Source organism: Macrotis lagotis, chromosome 1 (genome assembly GCF_037893015.1).
Source record: "Macrotis lagotis isolate mMagLag1 chromosome 1, bilby.v1.9.chrom.fasta, whole genome shotgun sequence".
NCBI classification, from domain to species: Eukaryota; Metazoa; Chordata; class Mammalia; order Peramelemorphia; family Peramelidae; genus Macrotis; species Macrotis lagotis.
This window is the reverse complement of record NC_133658.1, coordinates 64,042,122-64,057,532: the sequence shown is the minus strand read 5'-3', so window position 1 is coordinate 64,057,532 and position 15,411 is coordinate 64,042,122. Positions and strand designations below refer to the sequence as shown.

The 15,411-nt window shown below is 45.1% G+C and overlaps 1 protein-coding gene and 1 pseudogene across 1 annotated transcript; both read right to left on the bottom strand.

The window, feature by feature from the left end:
• Window positions 1-5,850: 5,850 nt before the first annotated feature.
• Window positions 5,851-6,810, bottom strand: LOC141513471 (small ribosomal subunit protein uS2 pseudogene; annotated as a pseudogene).
• A 2,437-nt stretch (window positions 6,811-9,247) lies between these two features.
• Window positions 9,248-14,930, bottom strand: CIAO2B (cytosolic iron-sulfur assembly component 2B). The gene is made up of 5 exons (XM_074202935.1): window positions 14,698-14,930; window positions 14,431-14,510; window positions 11,498-11,623; window positions 11,237-11,282; window positions 9,248-9,564 (listed from the first exon to the last, which is right to left on the bottom strand). The coding sequence occupies exons 1-5, from the start codon at window positions 14,843-14,845 to the stop codon at window positions 9,467-9,469; spliced, it is 498 nt and encodes a 165-aa protein (XP_074059036.1). The 5' UTR covers window positions 14,846-14,930; the 3' UTR covers window positions 9,248-9,466.
• Window positions 14,931-15,411: the final 481 nt, after the last annotated feature.

Below are 15,411 nucleotides of genomic sequence, written 5' to 3'. Positions count from 1 at the left end.
ATAGGATTTTCTGGTAGTGGAACTTGAAAAAAAAAGAAAAGTGGATTTAACTAGCTCAGTGTCTGTGTGTGTGTGTGTGTGTGTGTGTGTGTGTGTGTATGTGTGTGTGTGTGTGTGTGTGTAATAGCTTTAAATGCTCCTTTTGTACAGGACCTTTTCTATAACACAGAAAGTTTCCCTTTCTTAGTTTTGGAAATTGGGGTTTTTGCCAGGGCTATTTGTAGGGCCTCAGAAATAGTTACATTAAAATGGATGTTCAGGGATTTGGGTGGTGGTGATAGTACTTCCAGTTGGCACTCAGGTAGCCCCCAAGGGCTCATTGTTCCCATTTTAGCACACATCACTTCCTCTGGCCTGTTTCTCTTTTAGGATTGGACTGGATAATCTTTCTTTTCTTTTCTGTCTTTGTTTCTTTGTTTTTCTTCCTTCCTTCCTTCCTTCCTTCCTTCCTTCCTTTCTCTTTCTTTCTCTCTTCTCTCTTCCTTCCTTCCTTTTTTCTCCCTTTCTTCCTCTTTCCTTCCTTCCTTCCTTCCTTCCTTCCTTCCTTCCTTCCTTCCTTCTTTTCCTCCCTTCCTCCTTTTTCCTTCCTTCCTTCCTTCCTTCCTTCCTCTCTCTCTCTCTCTCTCTCTCTCTCTTCTCTCTTCCTTCCTTCCTTTTTCTCCCTTTCTTCCTCTCTTTCCTTTTTTCCTTCCTTCCTTCCTTTCTCTCTCTCTTCTCTCTTCCTTCCTTGCTTTTCCTCCCTTTCTTCCTCCCTTTCCTTCCTTCCTTCCTTCCTTCCTTCCTTCCTTCCTTCCTTCCTTCCTTCCTTCCTTCCTTCCTTCCTTCCTTCCTTCCTTCCTTTCTCTCTCTCTTTCTCTCTTCCTTCCTTCCTTTTTCTCCCTTTATTCCTCTCTTTCCTTTTTCCTTCCTTCCTTCCTTCCTTCCTTCTTTCCCATATCTCTTCTCTCTCTCTCTCTCTCTCTCTCTCTCTCTCTCTCTCTCTCTCTCTCTCCAATCTCCAAGGACTCTTAATTTAAAGTCTTATTTTTAATGCTCTATGTCCTAAGGGATCTTCTCATGCTAACATTCTACCAATGGATCGTTCAAACCATCTGAACCTGTACACCTTCTTGGGAAGGGGTCTGCCATGGCCTCCCCTCCCATCATGGTACAGTGAGAAAAGCACTGAATTTGGGGTCTGGAACCTTGCTGACAAGGGGAAACCCTGAGATATGTAATAGTAGCGGGGTGTTGGCATCTTCCTCCCTGGAGGGGTCTAGCACAGGAGACATTCCTTTGGGACTGCAGAGGAACATTTCTGCTGGGGAAGCCGGGGACCACTCCCTTGGGGGGAGGGGATGGCCTTAAAGAGTTCCAACTTGTTCCTTGTGCCAGTCTCTATCGCCACCTGCTGAATATAACTCTCACAGTACCTCAATCACAGAATTTGATTGTCCTTACTCAAAGAGGACCATGATGTCTGGAAGGTGATTCCAGGACTTGAAAGAGAATTGGATTTAAGTGAGGGAGGGCTGTACAGTCACCAGGATGGATATTCAAAGGATATTCAAAGACTTGACTTGGAGCAGGGATCTCTATTGCAATATATCTGATGGACTTTTTTACTTCTCCTTTAAAAAATTTTTTAAAATGTTTATAATTTTTGTGATCACATATGCATATCTTTTCATTCTTTGTTAAATTATTTTAAAAATGTACTTATTTTCTAATTACATGCAAAGATAGCTTCAACATTCATTTTTTTGCTTTTGTTTTTGCTGGGCAATGTGGTTAAGTGGCTTGCCCAAGGCCACACAGCTAGGTAATTATTAAGTGTCTGAGGCTGGATTTGAACTCAGACCCTCCTGACTCCAGGGCTAGTGCTCTATCCACTGTGTCACCTAGCTGCCCCCCTCAACATTTATTTTTGTAAAATTTTCTCCCACTTTTCCTTCCTAAGATAACAAGTAATCTGATGTGTTATGCACATACAATCATGTTACTCATATTTCTACATTGGTCAGGTTGTGAAAGCAGAATCAAAAAGGGAAAAGTCACAAAAGGGAAAAATCACAAGAAAGAAAAAAACAACAACAAAAGTAAAATAGTTTCCTTTGCTTTGCATTCAAACTCCATAGTTCTTTCTCTAGTTGTAGATGGCATTTTCCATCATAAATCTTTTAGAATTGCCTTTGATCATTTTATTGCGGTAGTTCTGTTCTTTCTTGACCTCATTGCTGCACTGAATATTGTAATCTCCCCCTGTCCTATTTGTGTTTCTTTCTGAGCTTTCTTTCACTCTTAGGTATATTTAAATTCTTTCCTTCCTTCCTTCCTTCCTTCCTTCCTTCCTTCCTTCCTTCCTTCCTTCCTTCCTTTCCTTCTCCCCCTTCTGCTTTCTTTGCTTTTCTTCCTTCCTTCTATCCACCTTCCATCTCTTCCTTCCATCTTTTTTCTTCCTTTCCTCCCCCCTTCCTTTTCCCCTTCCCTTCCTTCTTTCCTTTCTTTTTCTTATCTCCTTTTTCCTTCCTTCTCTCCATGCCTCCATTATTTCTTTCCTTCTTTCTTTTTATTTTCCTCCCTTCCTCCTTTCTCCTTTTTTCTTCCTTCCAGCTTTAATTTCCTTCCTTCCTTCTTTTCTTATTTCCTTTCTTCCTTTTCTTGACATCATTTCAATTATCCACCAAATTCTCTTCCCCAGTAGAAGTCCTCTTCTGTAAACAGTAAGTGTTATCAAGCAATCATGCTTGCTAGACTATGGATGTTTATGGCATCTCCAATCCACATGCTTTGTCTGTAAATATCTCTTTCTATACCTCTTGTTTATCACTTAGCAACCAAGAGGTAGAAAGTCTTCATCTTTTTAAGTATTTTAAAGTCCTGTTTAGGAACTCAATTGATCAGAGCTCTGAAAATCTTCCAAAGTTGTTTTGCTTTACATTATTGTGGTCATTGTATAAAGTATTATTTGGGTTTTGGTCTGCTCATTTCACTCTCTATCAGTTCCAATAAGTCTTCCAAGGTTTCTCTGAAACCCTCATATTCATGATTCCTTATGGTGAAATATTGCCATTATTTTCATGTACCACAATTTGTTCAGTCATTCCTCTATTGATGAACAATGATTCTGTTTCTAATCTTGGATCCACAAAAGGTGCTCTTGTTTATACATAAAGGCCTTTTCTCTGGATGCAAACATCTTTCTTCATATCTCTCCACCCTTTCCACCTCTCATATTTTGATTGGTCACCTGCCATTTCTAGGCTTTCCCCTCTCTAAATTTGTTCTCCACTCAAGTCACCCAAGTAAGCTTCCTAAAACACATCCAATCAGATCACACTCAAGTTCAAAAAATTTCACTGAGAGACTCCTTTTTGCCTTTGAGATAAAGTATACAGTTCTCAGGCATTTGATTCAGGTGACCTTTCCAATTTCATTTCCTATAGTTTTCTTTCACAGACTCTACTTTCTAGCTTGAATGACCTCTTTGCAATTCTTTAATCTTTTCATCCTGTCTTTTGCCTTTATACCTTTGCAGATTGTTTCCTGAGACCTAGAATGCACCCCCTGTTCCTAGCCACAGACTCCCATTTAGAATTCCGAGCTTCCTTTAAGGTTCAGTTCATGGACCAGCTCCTATGGGAAACCTTCCTGGATCTCCTGATTTTAGTGCTCTGTAATTTCTACATCTCTTCAAAAGATCATATATACATTTCTTTACATCACTTCCTCTCAGTAGAATGAACAAAAGTACAGGAGGAACTTTTCATTTTCTTTGTGTCCACAAGGCTTAGCAGAGTGCCCAGACCATAGGCACATAGTGGCCAGACTTGATTATAGACTTCAGTGGCTATTCAACTTCAGCTGAGGACTAGACTGGAGGGACATTCTAGCTCCAGAGGGAGCCTACCCTGTTTGGGGCAGTTTCTGTGGTTAAGTGTTATCCTTAAATCACTCTGAAGGTTGCCCTTCCTCATCATCTCTGCCTACTATCCTTCTTGATTTTCTTAAATCCCTACTAAAATCTCATCTTTTACTGGAAGCCTGTTTCACCTCCTCTTGATTCTAGACCCTTCTCTCTGTTAATTATTTCCTTTTTATCTTGTAGGACAACTAGGTAGAACACACACAAGGCCTGGAGTTAGGAAGAAGAGTTCAAATTCTAACTGTGTGACCTTGGGCAAGTCACTTCAGCCTACTGACCTCAGTCTCCTCATCTGTGAAATGAGTTGGAGAAGAAAATGACAAACCAGTCTAGTATCTCTACCAAGAGAACCCCAAATGGAGTCATAGAGAGTTGTATACAACCGAAACAACCACCACCAACAATTTATCTAGTATATAATTTGCTTTGTATACATGTTTGGATGATCATTTCCCCATTACATTGTAAGCTCCTTGACAGCAGGGACTATCTTTTGATTTTCTAAACTCTCTAGTGCTTAGCTTAGTACATTGTGGGTACTAAATAAATATGAATTGATTGGTTGTCTTCCACCCATTGCTCTAGCTCCTGGAGTCGAAAAGAACAAATGCTTCCTCCCATTGTCCTCCGACTCCTTCAGATCAGTCATCATACCCACCTTCTGTTTTATATTCTCCAGGATAAACCTCCCCAGCTCCTTTAACTATTTCTCATTTCCAGATCCCTCATTGTCCTTTGGCCAGGCTTCAGTCTTTTAAGAGTTCTCTTGAGGGGGGAGCTTCCAGAACTGAATGAGATGCTCCCTCCAGCTGTGGTCTGATCCTGGTGGAACTACAGAGGGACCTCAGCATGGTGAGGCAGAAAGATTAGAGTTGAAGTCAGAGGGCCTGCTATTCTCACTCATATATGAGCTGTGGAACCATGGTTACTTACTTTCTCCAGGTCTCAGTTTCCCCTTTTGTAAAGAGAGAGGGTTAGACTAGATTATTTCTAAGGTCTTTTCCAGTGTTGAAGCTATATTTGATTTTATGACTCCTATCTCTCTTATTCTGGAATATTCCTACATTAACATGGCCTGAGATCACAGTGACATTTTGGGGCTCCATATCACACTATTGACTCACACTTTACAGTTCATTAAATACAGGAGATGTTTTACACATGAGCTGTTGTCTAGGCACATTTGTCCCCACTGAGAGCAGTATAGTCTGGTAGAGAATGGTGGATTTATTCAAATCACTTAAACTCTCTGAGATTTAGCCTTTTGCTTATAAAATGGGTATACTAATATCTGCATTGTACAGTGAATAGAGCACTGAACCTAGAGTCAGTAAGACCTGAGTTCAAATCCAGCTTCAGACTTTTACTAGTTGTGTGACCCTGGGAAAGTCATTTAACTTAGTTTGCCTCAGTTTTCTCATCTATCAAATGAGATGGTGAAGGAAATGGCAAATCACTTTAGCATCTTTGCTAAGGAAACCCCAAATAGGATCAGAAAGACACAACTGACTATACTGAATAAGTATTTCCAGCCCTTAACTCATGGGGTAGTGATAAAAATAAAAAAAGAATATGTGTAATTGTAAATACGAAAGCTTTACAAACCTTGTCTTGTACTAAGAAAAGAAAATCATAAATTTACAGCCTCTCTGGGGACTCACCCTAATTAAGTCAAGGAGTTAAAATAACATGTGATGAACTTAACACATAGTAAATGTATTCGAGCAATGAGACAGAACATGGTAACAACAATAGTAATAGCTCTTTGAAGGTTTGCACAACACTTCCCTTCATGACACCCCGGTGAGGCAGATAGAACAAGTGCTGTCACCCCCATTTTTCATCCTCCTGGCCCTGGAAGTCTCGAGCACCCTATCTCTCTTTTTTTTTTTTTTGTTAAGAAACCAATGTTTATTTTCCATCCGCAGTTTTTCAACACTATTAGAGCATCTGGGTAAAACTTAGGACCACTCTGTGGTAGTTCCTACCCATTCTGTGGCCTGAGCAGTAGGAGCTGCAGACCAGTCCTCAGTAGCCGGCTGAGCACTCCAATCTTCAGTAGGGAACTGCTGAATGGGCACAGATGGCACCTGGACGCCCTCAGACCAATCAGCCACCTCTGGCTGAGCAGCAGTGAATTCTGGGGCAGATGCAGTCCATTCACCCTGAAATTCCTCCTTTGTCACTGCCTTCTTAGCTGCGGCCTGCTCTTCCTTTTCAATCTCCTCTGGATATCTGTAGAAGTAAAGATCAGGCATGACCTCCCATGGGTGCTCACGGGAGATTGTACCACGCATCCGCAGGACTTCTCAGGCCAGCATCCACCACATCAGACCCACTGAGTGAGCTCCCTTGTTGTTACATGGAATGGCAATGTCCACATAGCAAAGTGGGGAGTCTGTGTTGCACAGTGCAATGGTTGGAAGGTTAACATATGATGCTTCAGTCAAAGGCTGATGATCTGCACGAGGATCAGTGACCACCAAGAGGCGAGGCTCCCTGAAAGCTGCCTGGATCTGGTTAGTGAAGGTGCCCGGGGTGAAGCGTCCAGCAATAGGTGTGGCGCCAGTGGCAGCAGCAAATTTCAGAACAGCTCTCTGGCCAGTGTTCCTGGATGAGATGACACTAACAACAGCTGGATTTTCAATGGCAACAATGGCACGAGCTGCCAGCAGAAGCTTTTCCCAAGTTCTCTTAAAATTAATGATATAGATGCCATCACTCTTCCTTTTGTAGATATACTGTTCCATCTGGAAATCCAAATTGGTGCCACCCAAATGGGTGCCCGCAGCGAGGAATTTGAGGACATCCTCCTCCTTCATCTGCAAGACATCCAGGGCTCCGGACATTGTGAAAGTTTCCCTTGAAAATTACGACGGAAACCGTGAACAACGCCGTATAGACCCCTCTTCTGGGCAGCGCGGAAAAGCGCACCCTATCTCTTGGTTTACTTATTGCTCCACAACACCCCTTCCTCCCTTTCTCCATTGGTGAGTTCTTCCTGGAGGCCATTTGTGATGAATCCAGGACAGTCTGTCTTCATTTACCTCCTGGACCTGATCTGCCTTCCAGACTTCAAAGTCAAGTCCTTTTATCAGATATCTGCACCTGCCCCTTCTCTGGTTTCAGCTGGTCTTCTCCCTTTGAATGAATGTAAGCCCCTTGAGGGCAGGACCGAATTTCTTTTTGTTGTATTTTGTCCCCAGTTCTTGGCACAGTGACTGTCACACATTGCTATTCAGTTACTTCAGTCATGACCAATTCTCCATGATCCCATTTGGGATTTTCTGGGCAAAGATACTGGAGTGGTTTGTCATTTCCTTCCCCACTCATTTTACAGATGAGGAAACTGAGGCAAACAGGGTGAAGTGACTTGCCCAGGGCCACATTCCTAGAAAGTATCTGAGGCTGGATTTGAACTCAGGTCTTCTTGATTCCAGGTCTGGTGCTCTCCACCCTGTCACCCAGCAGGTGTTTCCTTCCTTCTCCATTTGACTCATAAGGAAACTGAGGGTCAAAGAGTTTAAAGGACTTGCCTAGTTATAAAGCAAGTATAACCAGTAACTTCTTCAATTTGGCGACAGTCACTTTCTTGGTCTTATGTAACAATATACAGAATTGTGGAATTTTAGAATTGGAAAAAAAAATCTTAAGAGATCCTCTAGTCCAATCCCACGTGGAGGGAGAAACAGGTGTAGAGATGCGGCAGGGTCATGTTGCTACTTGCCTTATCTGGCCACCTGGGGTATTCCCCCACTTCCATCCCACATTTGCCTATAACCATTCCCTTTTCTTGGAACAACCCTCCTTGCCAAGCCCCCATTGCCATGTGTGGCTTCCAATGCAAGGCCCGGGGCGAGTCAACTCTTCTAGAAAGTCTTCTGATCCTGGAGATCTCCTCTGATCTCATTTGTCTTTGCTCGCCTTTGTCCTTTATTTTACACTTTACTTTGCATTGTATCTATCTGTACATTGGTGCATTACATTTATCTATACCTCATCAAACACGAGGCCTATACCATTTCCAGGTGGGGCTGGAACTAGATTAAAATGTGATCAGGAAATATTTAACAAAATAGACACTAAAACATGTATTTTATGCCCTGCCCACTCCTAATTTTTGATACTTCTGCTATACATGTTCCCTCCCTTCCTCCCATCAGGAGTCTTTGATTTGTCACCTAACCCAGCCCAAAGTAGAATGTGCTCTCCAGTGCCCTTGGGAAACCTTCCATCTTAATCTGGGCCTGGAGCTCAAAGAGGTTAAGTGATTTGCCTGGTCACAGTCAATACATGTTCAACAGGATTTGAACTTGACTTCCTAATCCCCAAACCAGCGCTCTATCCACGATGCCACATTGCCCCAATGAGCATAGCAAGGACTGCCGGTCATGGCTCCTGTTCTGGAAACCAGATGTTCTTTACCGTATGAATTGTGCGTTTTTATCAAGAAGCAAGTTCTTAGACCCTGGACCATAAAAGGGAAAGGGGCTGCTTGAGCACAGAAGCCAGGAGGGACCTTTCCATCCTAGACTAGACTTCAATCGCTCTCTTCCCAAGGAGTATGGCACTTGCCCTGTGGCTCCCGAGTTTGTGCCCCTCTGCCTGGAGGGTAGAGCCATGAACTCCTCAGTCTTCAGGGACACAGGACAGCCACCTACTCACCTTCCCTGAGATGCACGTATTTGGGGCTTGTCGTCTCTGCCATGCCCTCATGCCTTGGGGTACCTAACCTGTGCCTCCCCACTCCTGCCCTAAGTAGATACTTAGCACTGTGAGGGCAGGGGCCAACTTTCTTTTTTCATCTTTGTATCCCCAGAGCTCAGCAGAACCTGACCCACTTAATACTTAATGTTGATTGACTATTGACTTGCCCAGGGCTACAGCCAGGGTATTGGTAGCAAGTCCTGAACCCCGTCTTCCAGTCCCTTAAGGCTGGCTCTCTTAAGTTCAGCTACACTGCCTCCAGAGAATGCTAGAGTACCCTCTTGGGAGGGTACTCGGTGATCATTTATCCCAATCCTCTCAGAGGGAGTCAGATAGCCAGACCTGCCCCTGGGGGCTAGGGGCTACCTGCATAAAGAACAGCTCTAAATATAGAGCAGAGCACCAAGTGCCCATGCCCTCCAGCTCCAGGAGGCTAATTCTGCCATCGGCCTATTGAACCCTCTCCATATCCCCCCTGAATCCTCCAAATCCTCCAGGGTTGCTCTGCCTCCAGGCCCAGGGGTCTCTCAGCCACTCCCCCTTCAGTTTTACTTCCCTGTCTCAGCACTGGCCTGGCCCTGACCCTGGGAACTCCCATAAAAATACACAGCTTGAGAACTTTGTGTGACAGGGAAGTATAAGTTAAAGGTTTATTAAAGTATTTCCAATGACCTCTTCAGAGGCACCACTCATTTACTTTATCTCCTTGTAGCTGCAGCAGCACAGCTTCTCCCACATACAGTCTTTCTCAAGACACATCACAGTGACAAATGAGGGGCAGGCAAGAAGGCAGAAGGACAGGGATGGAGGGGAGAGCTGCAGGATCCCCCAGAGGTGGTTCCTCTCCTAAGCGGGCTAGGAACGAGCTGAAAGACACTGGTTGACAACTTCCAGTAAATGAGAATTCTCCAAAGCTGCTGCAACTCGCTCCTTGTCAGCAAGCTGTTTGTTCACTGTACAAAAACAAACAGAAAGGGGTCAAGTGGGTGCATGGGAGCAGTGCCCTCCACCCTGCTCACCGCCTGCATGGCCTAGCCGGCCCCCCCCCCCCCGCCCCAGTTTCTGAGCACCTCCTGCCTCGTGGTCCCACAGTCTGGGGGCTGAGATCAGAGGCTGTCAGAGCTGGAAAGGACCTTATGCCAGAGAATGTTAGAGCTGTAAAGGACTTGAGAACCAACAATACAGTGTTGGGATAGACAGACCTGAGAGATCTCTTCAGTCCTACTCCTCATTTCAGAAGAAACTGAGTCCAAGAGAAGGGAACTGACCTGTTCTAAGCCACAGCCATGGAAAGCCAGACCTAGAACCCCAGATTCCTGACTCCAGGCTCAAGATCCTTTCAGCTGTGCTTTCTTGGAATCAACCCTAACTCTTCTTTCTCCATCCAGTCAGTTACCAAGCCTGTCGTTTCTTCCTACAAAAGGCCATCTGGCTCCAGTTGTTTGTACAATAAGGTCATCATCCTTCTTCCGGCCCTGCCATTCCATACATGAACTGGGGGTCCATCCTGTCTTCAGTCTTCGGTCACCAGATGATCCCTTCCCAGACACCATTCAAATCCTCACTTTCTTGTTCCGAACTCCCCCAGGCTTTCATTTCCTTGTAAGACCACTGCTGGCCTCAGCATGTCACAGTCCAGACTGGAACCTTACTCCCACTTCCCTCAAGGTCAGTCCTCACCACGCTGTGGATTCACATGGGCCTTCTGCCTGACAGTAACCATCTTCACTTTTCCACTAATCTGTATCCTCAGGACTCATTCCCTATGAAACCTTCTTGATTAACCCTAATCCACAGTGATTCCTCTGACCTGGAATTTCCTAAGCACTTTGTGATATAACAACAGCAACAATAATAACAATGAAGAGGCCAATGAGACGCACTCTATATATCTCACGCAACATTCCTACTTACTATTGTAGCACTGTTCTTAAGTTTATGTTCTTTTTCAATAATTAGAAATGTCTCAAGGGAAAAACCTGCCCTAATGCTTCTCCTATGCCGCCTCCCAGGACCCAGCATGATGTGGGAAATACTTAGCAAGAAGGTCAAATTTACCTTTTACTAGGTAGGCGCAAAAGGCGGAATGGGGAGGAAGTCCCACATACCCCACATCTGCCTCCCTCTATGTGTGTCTCTCTACCCAGAGTGGCCTTCTTCTTTTCCACTCCAGGTCAAGTTTCCCATACCAGCTAACCATCTAAATGGAAACCAACACCTGGATATTTGCCCTGCTCCTGCTGCCCTTTCTCCTCGAGTGGGGCACAATCCTTAGACCAGACCTTGACTGACAAGATCCCCCACCAGAGGGAATGGATATACTGGCAGGAGGGAAGAAAGCAGAGAGTGAAGTGTCCGGGATGTTTGATGAAGAAAAGGGGGAAATTAGGACTAGCTGGCAAGGAGATGGTGCCTGTAGCCAGAGTTCAATCCAGATCTTTCCTCCTGATTCTCATCATGATCTCAGGAAAGTCACTTGTCCAAATTCAGATCATAGAAATGGAGAAAGCTTTCATACTGAGTAGATGGAAAATAAAAAGGAATTTCATCCTTTCTTGGGTATTTCCATTGGAACTGAAAGTACACTGCCAGGAAGAGAAGTGTGGGGCTGGGGCCCATACTCACCAGCATGTTCTGAGGCATGTGTCCCAGGGGTGATGTGAACGTCCATCTGGAAGGAAGAGTTAAAGAGCCACTAAGAGATCTTGAAGAAATCCTGGTCTTGGCGAAGAGCCTCTCCAAAGCCTCTGAGGGCACCTACTTCCTCAGTGGTCTTCTACAAGGGCTGGAAGGTGATGGGCACCTCCCTCTAATTCCCCTTAAAAGCATTCAAAGAGTGAGCCAGCAAGCTAGGTACAGAGCTTGGGTGGAGCATGGAGCACTGACCTTGAACCTTTCAGGCAGGGAGCGGATCAGCTTGACTTTGATGGACAGGCCGATTAAGGTCGCCATACTGCAGTGAGGGATTGTGGGAGTAAACTCCACAGCCACTGTACTCTCCTTGTCATTCACCTGCAGAGGAAGCAGAGGGTGTGGGCTCCTGTGTATCTGGGCTCTTCTCCCAAGGTCAAGGGAGGCAGCACTGAGGTCAATACTGAAGTCTGGGCAGCAAGACCCTGGCTACCTCTGAGCTGCTTCTAAAATGCTCAATTTAACAGCAAATAAACAGAGCATTTCCATATCTGAAGAGGGGCACCACTGTGAAACTCTGTTATGTATAGCATGCTTTAATTTGATGTCTTTAATTCAACATGAAGCTTTCCAAATTCTCCTGTTTCCTCTACTCTTACAATGCTTCCTCAACATCAAACTGCTGCAAAACTGTTAAGGAAAACTGCAAACTGTAGGGTGATCCACTGCACTTCCCTCCCTGAATCCTCTTAATCTTAAGAGAATTTGGTCCCTAAAAGGGACCAAAAGAGGCTTGGCATATCAGGTTTCAAACAATTCTACATAGCAGTAACCATCAAAATGATCTGGTAATACCCAGTTTAAAAAAATAGAGATGGGGGGCAGCTAGGTGGCACAGTGGATAGAGCACTGGCCCTGGAGTCAGGAGTACCTGAGTTCAAATCCAGCCTCAGACACTTAATAATTACCTAACTGTGTGGCCTTGGGCAAGCCACTTAACCCCATTTGCCTTGCAAAAAAAAAACCTAAAAAAAAAAATAGAGATGGTTGATGAGTATAACAGGTTTGGCATTTAACCCAGAGAGCAAATGATCCCTGTAGAAAAGTGTTATAAAGACCCTGAGCACTAAGGTAAGGTCTCATTATTTGACAAAATCTGCCGGGAAAACTAAAAATCAGTATAAATTAGGTACATCTCACATCATACATCAAGAAAAACTCAAAGTACAGATGAGATTTATCACATAAAAGGTAATATCATAAACAAATGAATGGATTAAGGAAGAAATTACTTTTTGGATCTATAGATAGGGAAAGAATCCATGATCAAAAAGAGTCACAGAAAATAAATTTTGATTATATAAAATTAAAAGTGCTCCTAGAAACAAAAGCAATTCAATTAAAATCAGAAGGGAAATATGTCACTGGAAAAATAATTTTTGAATCAAGTTTGATAAAAATCTGATACCTCAGAGATAAGAGGAATTGATTTAAATTTAGAAGAGTTACTCCCCATTTGATAAGTGCTTAAAGAGTATGAACAGACAGTTTTCAAAGGAAGAAATTATCAAAGAACATAATGAAAATAGTAGTAGACAAAATAGAAAAATGATAATTGGTTAGGGGGAAGCTCCAGGATAATAGGAATGTTAATACAATATTAATTACAATAAAAATGAATACAGTGTTGAAAGAACTTTGAACTGATCTGATCATTGGAAGGGAAATTTAGAACTATGACCAGAACATCAATAAATTGTGCATACCTGGTGACCTAGTAATTAGTCCAATGCCTAGCTCATAGCAGATTAATAAATAAATGCCTATTGGTTTGATCCAGCTATACTGCTTGTCAATAATCAGGATCAGAGAAAAAAGACATATATGTACAAAATTATTTATAGCTGCTACTATTGCTATTACTTTTTGTAGTAGCAAGGAAATGGAAACTAAAGGGGCACTCACCTATTGGGGAAGGCTAAATAAATTATGGTATATGAATATAATGGGCTATTACTGTGCTGTAGAAAATGGGGAAATGGATCATTGCAGAGACACCTGGAAAAAATATATGCACTGATGCAGAGTGGAATGAGCAGAACCAAGAGAATAAATTATACAATTAAAGTATAAAGAGAAAAAGTATTTGAATCAATACAGTGACCTATGACCAAGGTTCTAGAAGACTAATGATGAAGTCTCCTTGCCACTTCTTGAGAGAAATGATGGACTAGAGATACAGAAGGAGATAGATTTCTGGACACGACAGAATTTGTTTTTCTTGACTATATATATATCTGTTATAAAGGCTGTTTCTTTTTTGTAAGAGAAGAAAAGGAAGGGCAAGTGGGGAAAGCTATAGAGTTGCCCAAAAAAAGAAACTAGCATGTATGGTGCTTTAAGGTTTGCAAAGCTTACAAAATATAATCTCATGTAATCTTTACAACAATTGTGGGAGATAGATGCCATTATCTCCATTTTACAGAAGAGGAAACCGAGGCAGGTGGAGGTTCAAGTTATTACCTGCCCAAGGTGACACAACTGGTTAAGTGTCTGGGTTTAGGCTGGAACTCAGATCCTCCAGACTCTAAGACCAGCACTCTATCCATTGTGTCACCTAGCTGCCTAGGAAAGAAGATATTAAGGGATCTTTTTTTAAAACTATAGAGAAGACACCAAAGTCAAGCTTTGAAAGCTACAGGTTAAACTTTTTTTTGTTAAAAAAAAAGCAAGTTCTATGATTTCTCTCTCATCACACTCAATTTGAATTAATGTACAACATGGAAACAAAGTAAAGATTGACAGATGGCTTTCTGTGGGGGGGGGGTAAGATTGGGGGAAATTGTAAAACTCAAATAATATCTTTAATAAAAAATAAACAAAGAGAAAAAAAACAAGTTCTACATAATAGGGATCTACAGTTTCACTCATAATCTTTTTTCGTTCTACTATGAATATAGAAATGTCTATTTTGTTTGGTCCTAAATTTAGAATATTAAAAAAAAGAAAGCCAATTTCCTTTGTAGAATTTCCTCTATATGGACCTTCTGCACTTCTGACTGAGACCTCGAGCATCCCTCAGTCTTCTCCCTTGTCCGTAGGAATGCTGCTGACACAGACACAGACACACACACACGTGGGCGCTTAATCACAGCTGGCGCCCCCTCCCGGCCGCGCCCCCTCCTCACCTTCACGCGCACCTGCTCCACCACGTTCAGCTCCTCCAGGGTCAGCGGGTGCTCGGGGTCATTGATGGAGCGGATCAGATGTGCGCAGCGGGTGAAGGAAAACGCTGCCGCGCCGGGCCGCCAGGGGCGCTGTAGAGCGGTGTCCCCCGCCCCGCCCCCACCCCACGAGGCCCCGCCCCGCCCTCCCGGCGGACTCCCGAAGCCCCACCCCGCCCCGCCCCGCCCCTTCCCGCGGGACTCGGGGATCCCTCCGCCGCCGGAGGATATCGAAGATCTCCCGGTCGTCGATGCTGTCGGGGACTTGGTCGTCCTCCTCGCCCGCGGTGACAGGCCTCTCCCCGGAGCGCTGGTAGATGCGCGGGTTGGCGTTCTCCAAGAGGCCGCCCAGGCCCGCGCCGCCGCCCGCGCCCACCATCTTGGCCCGCCCCGCGGCGGGCGGCTCGTCGGGCCCTGGCGCCGAGGCGCTTCCGGCGTGTGGCGGGGCGGCGAGGCGCTTCCGGGAGGGCGGCGAGGCGCTTCCGGGAGGGCGTCTACGGCGCCGCGGAGGGGACAAAAGAGTCTGCGGGACGCCCTGGCGGCTTCCGCGAGCCGCGCGCGTCGGGCCACGGGCTCCGGGGCCGCCGGCCGGGCCGGGCCGGGCCGGGGCCGGGAGGGGAGGCCGGGCCGGGCCGGGCCGGGCCGGGGCCGGGGCCGGGAGGGGAGGCCGGCGCCGAGCCCCCGGGGCACGAGGAGGCCACGCGGTACTTAGACTTTCCGCCACGAGCCGGGGAGCAAGGGCTGATGGAGGCGAGGTCAGGCTGAGGCTGCGCAGAGGCTGAATTTGAACCTGGGGCTTATAGTATAGGCCGGGGCCTAGCCCCGTCCCCTGGGCTCCACCCCGGGGCCCAAGACTCGGGAGCCCCCCGTGTATCCAGGGGCTCGGGGGGATAGACACAGGGAAAGGGGGCCCCCGAGGGGCATCAGAACATTCTGGGGACCCCC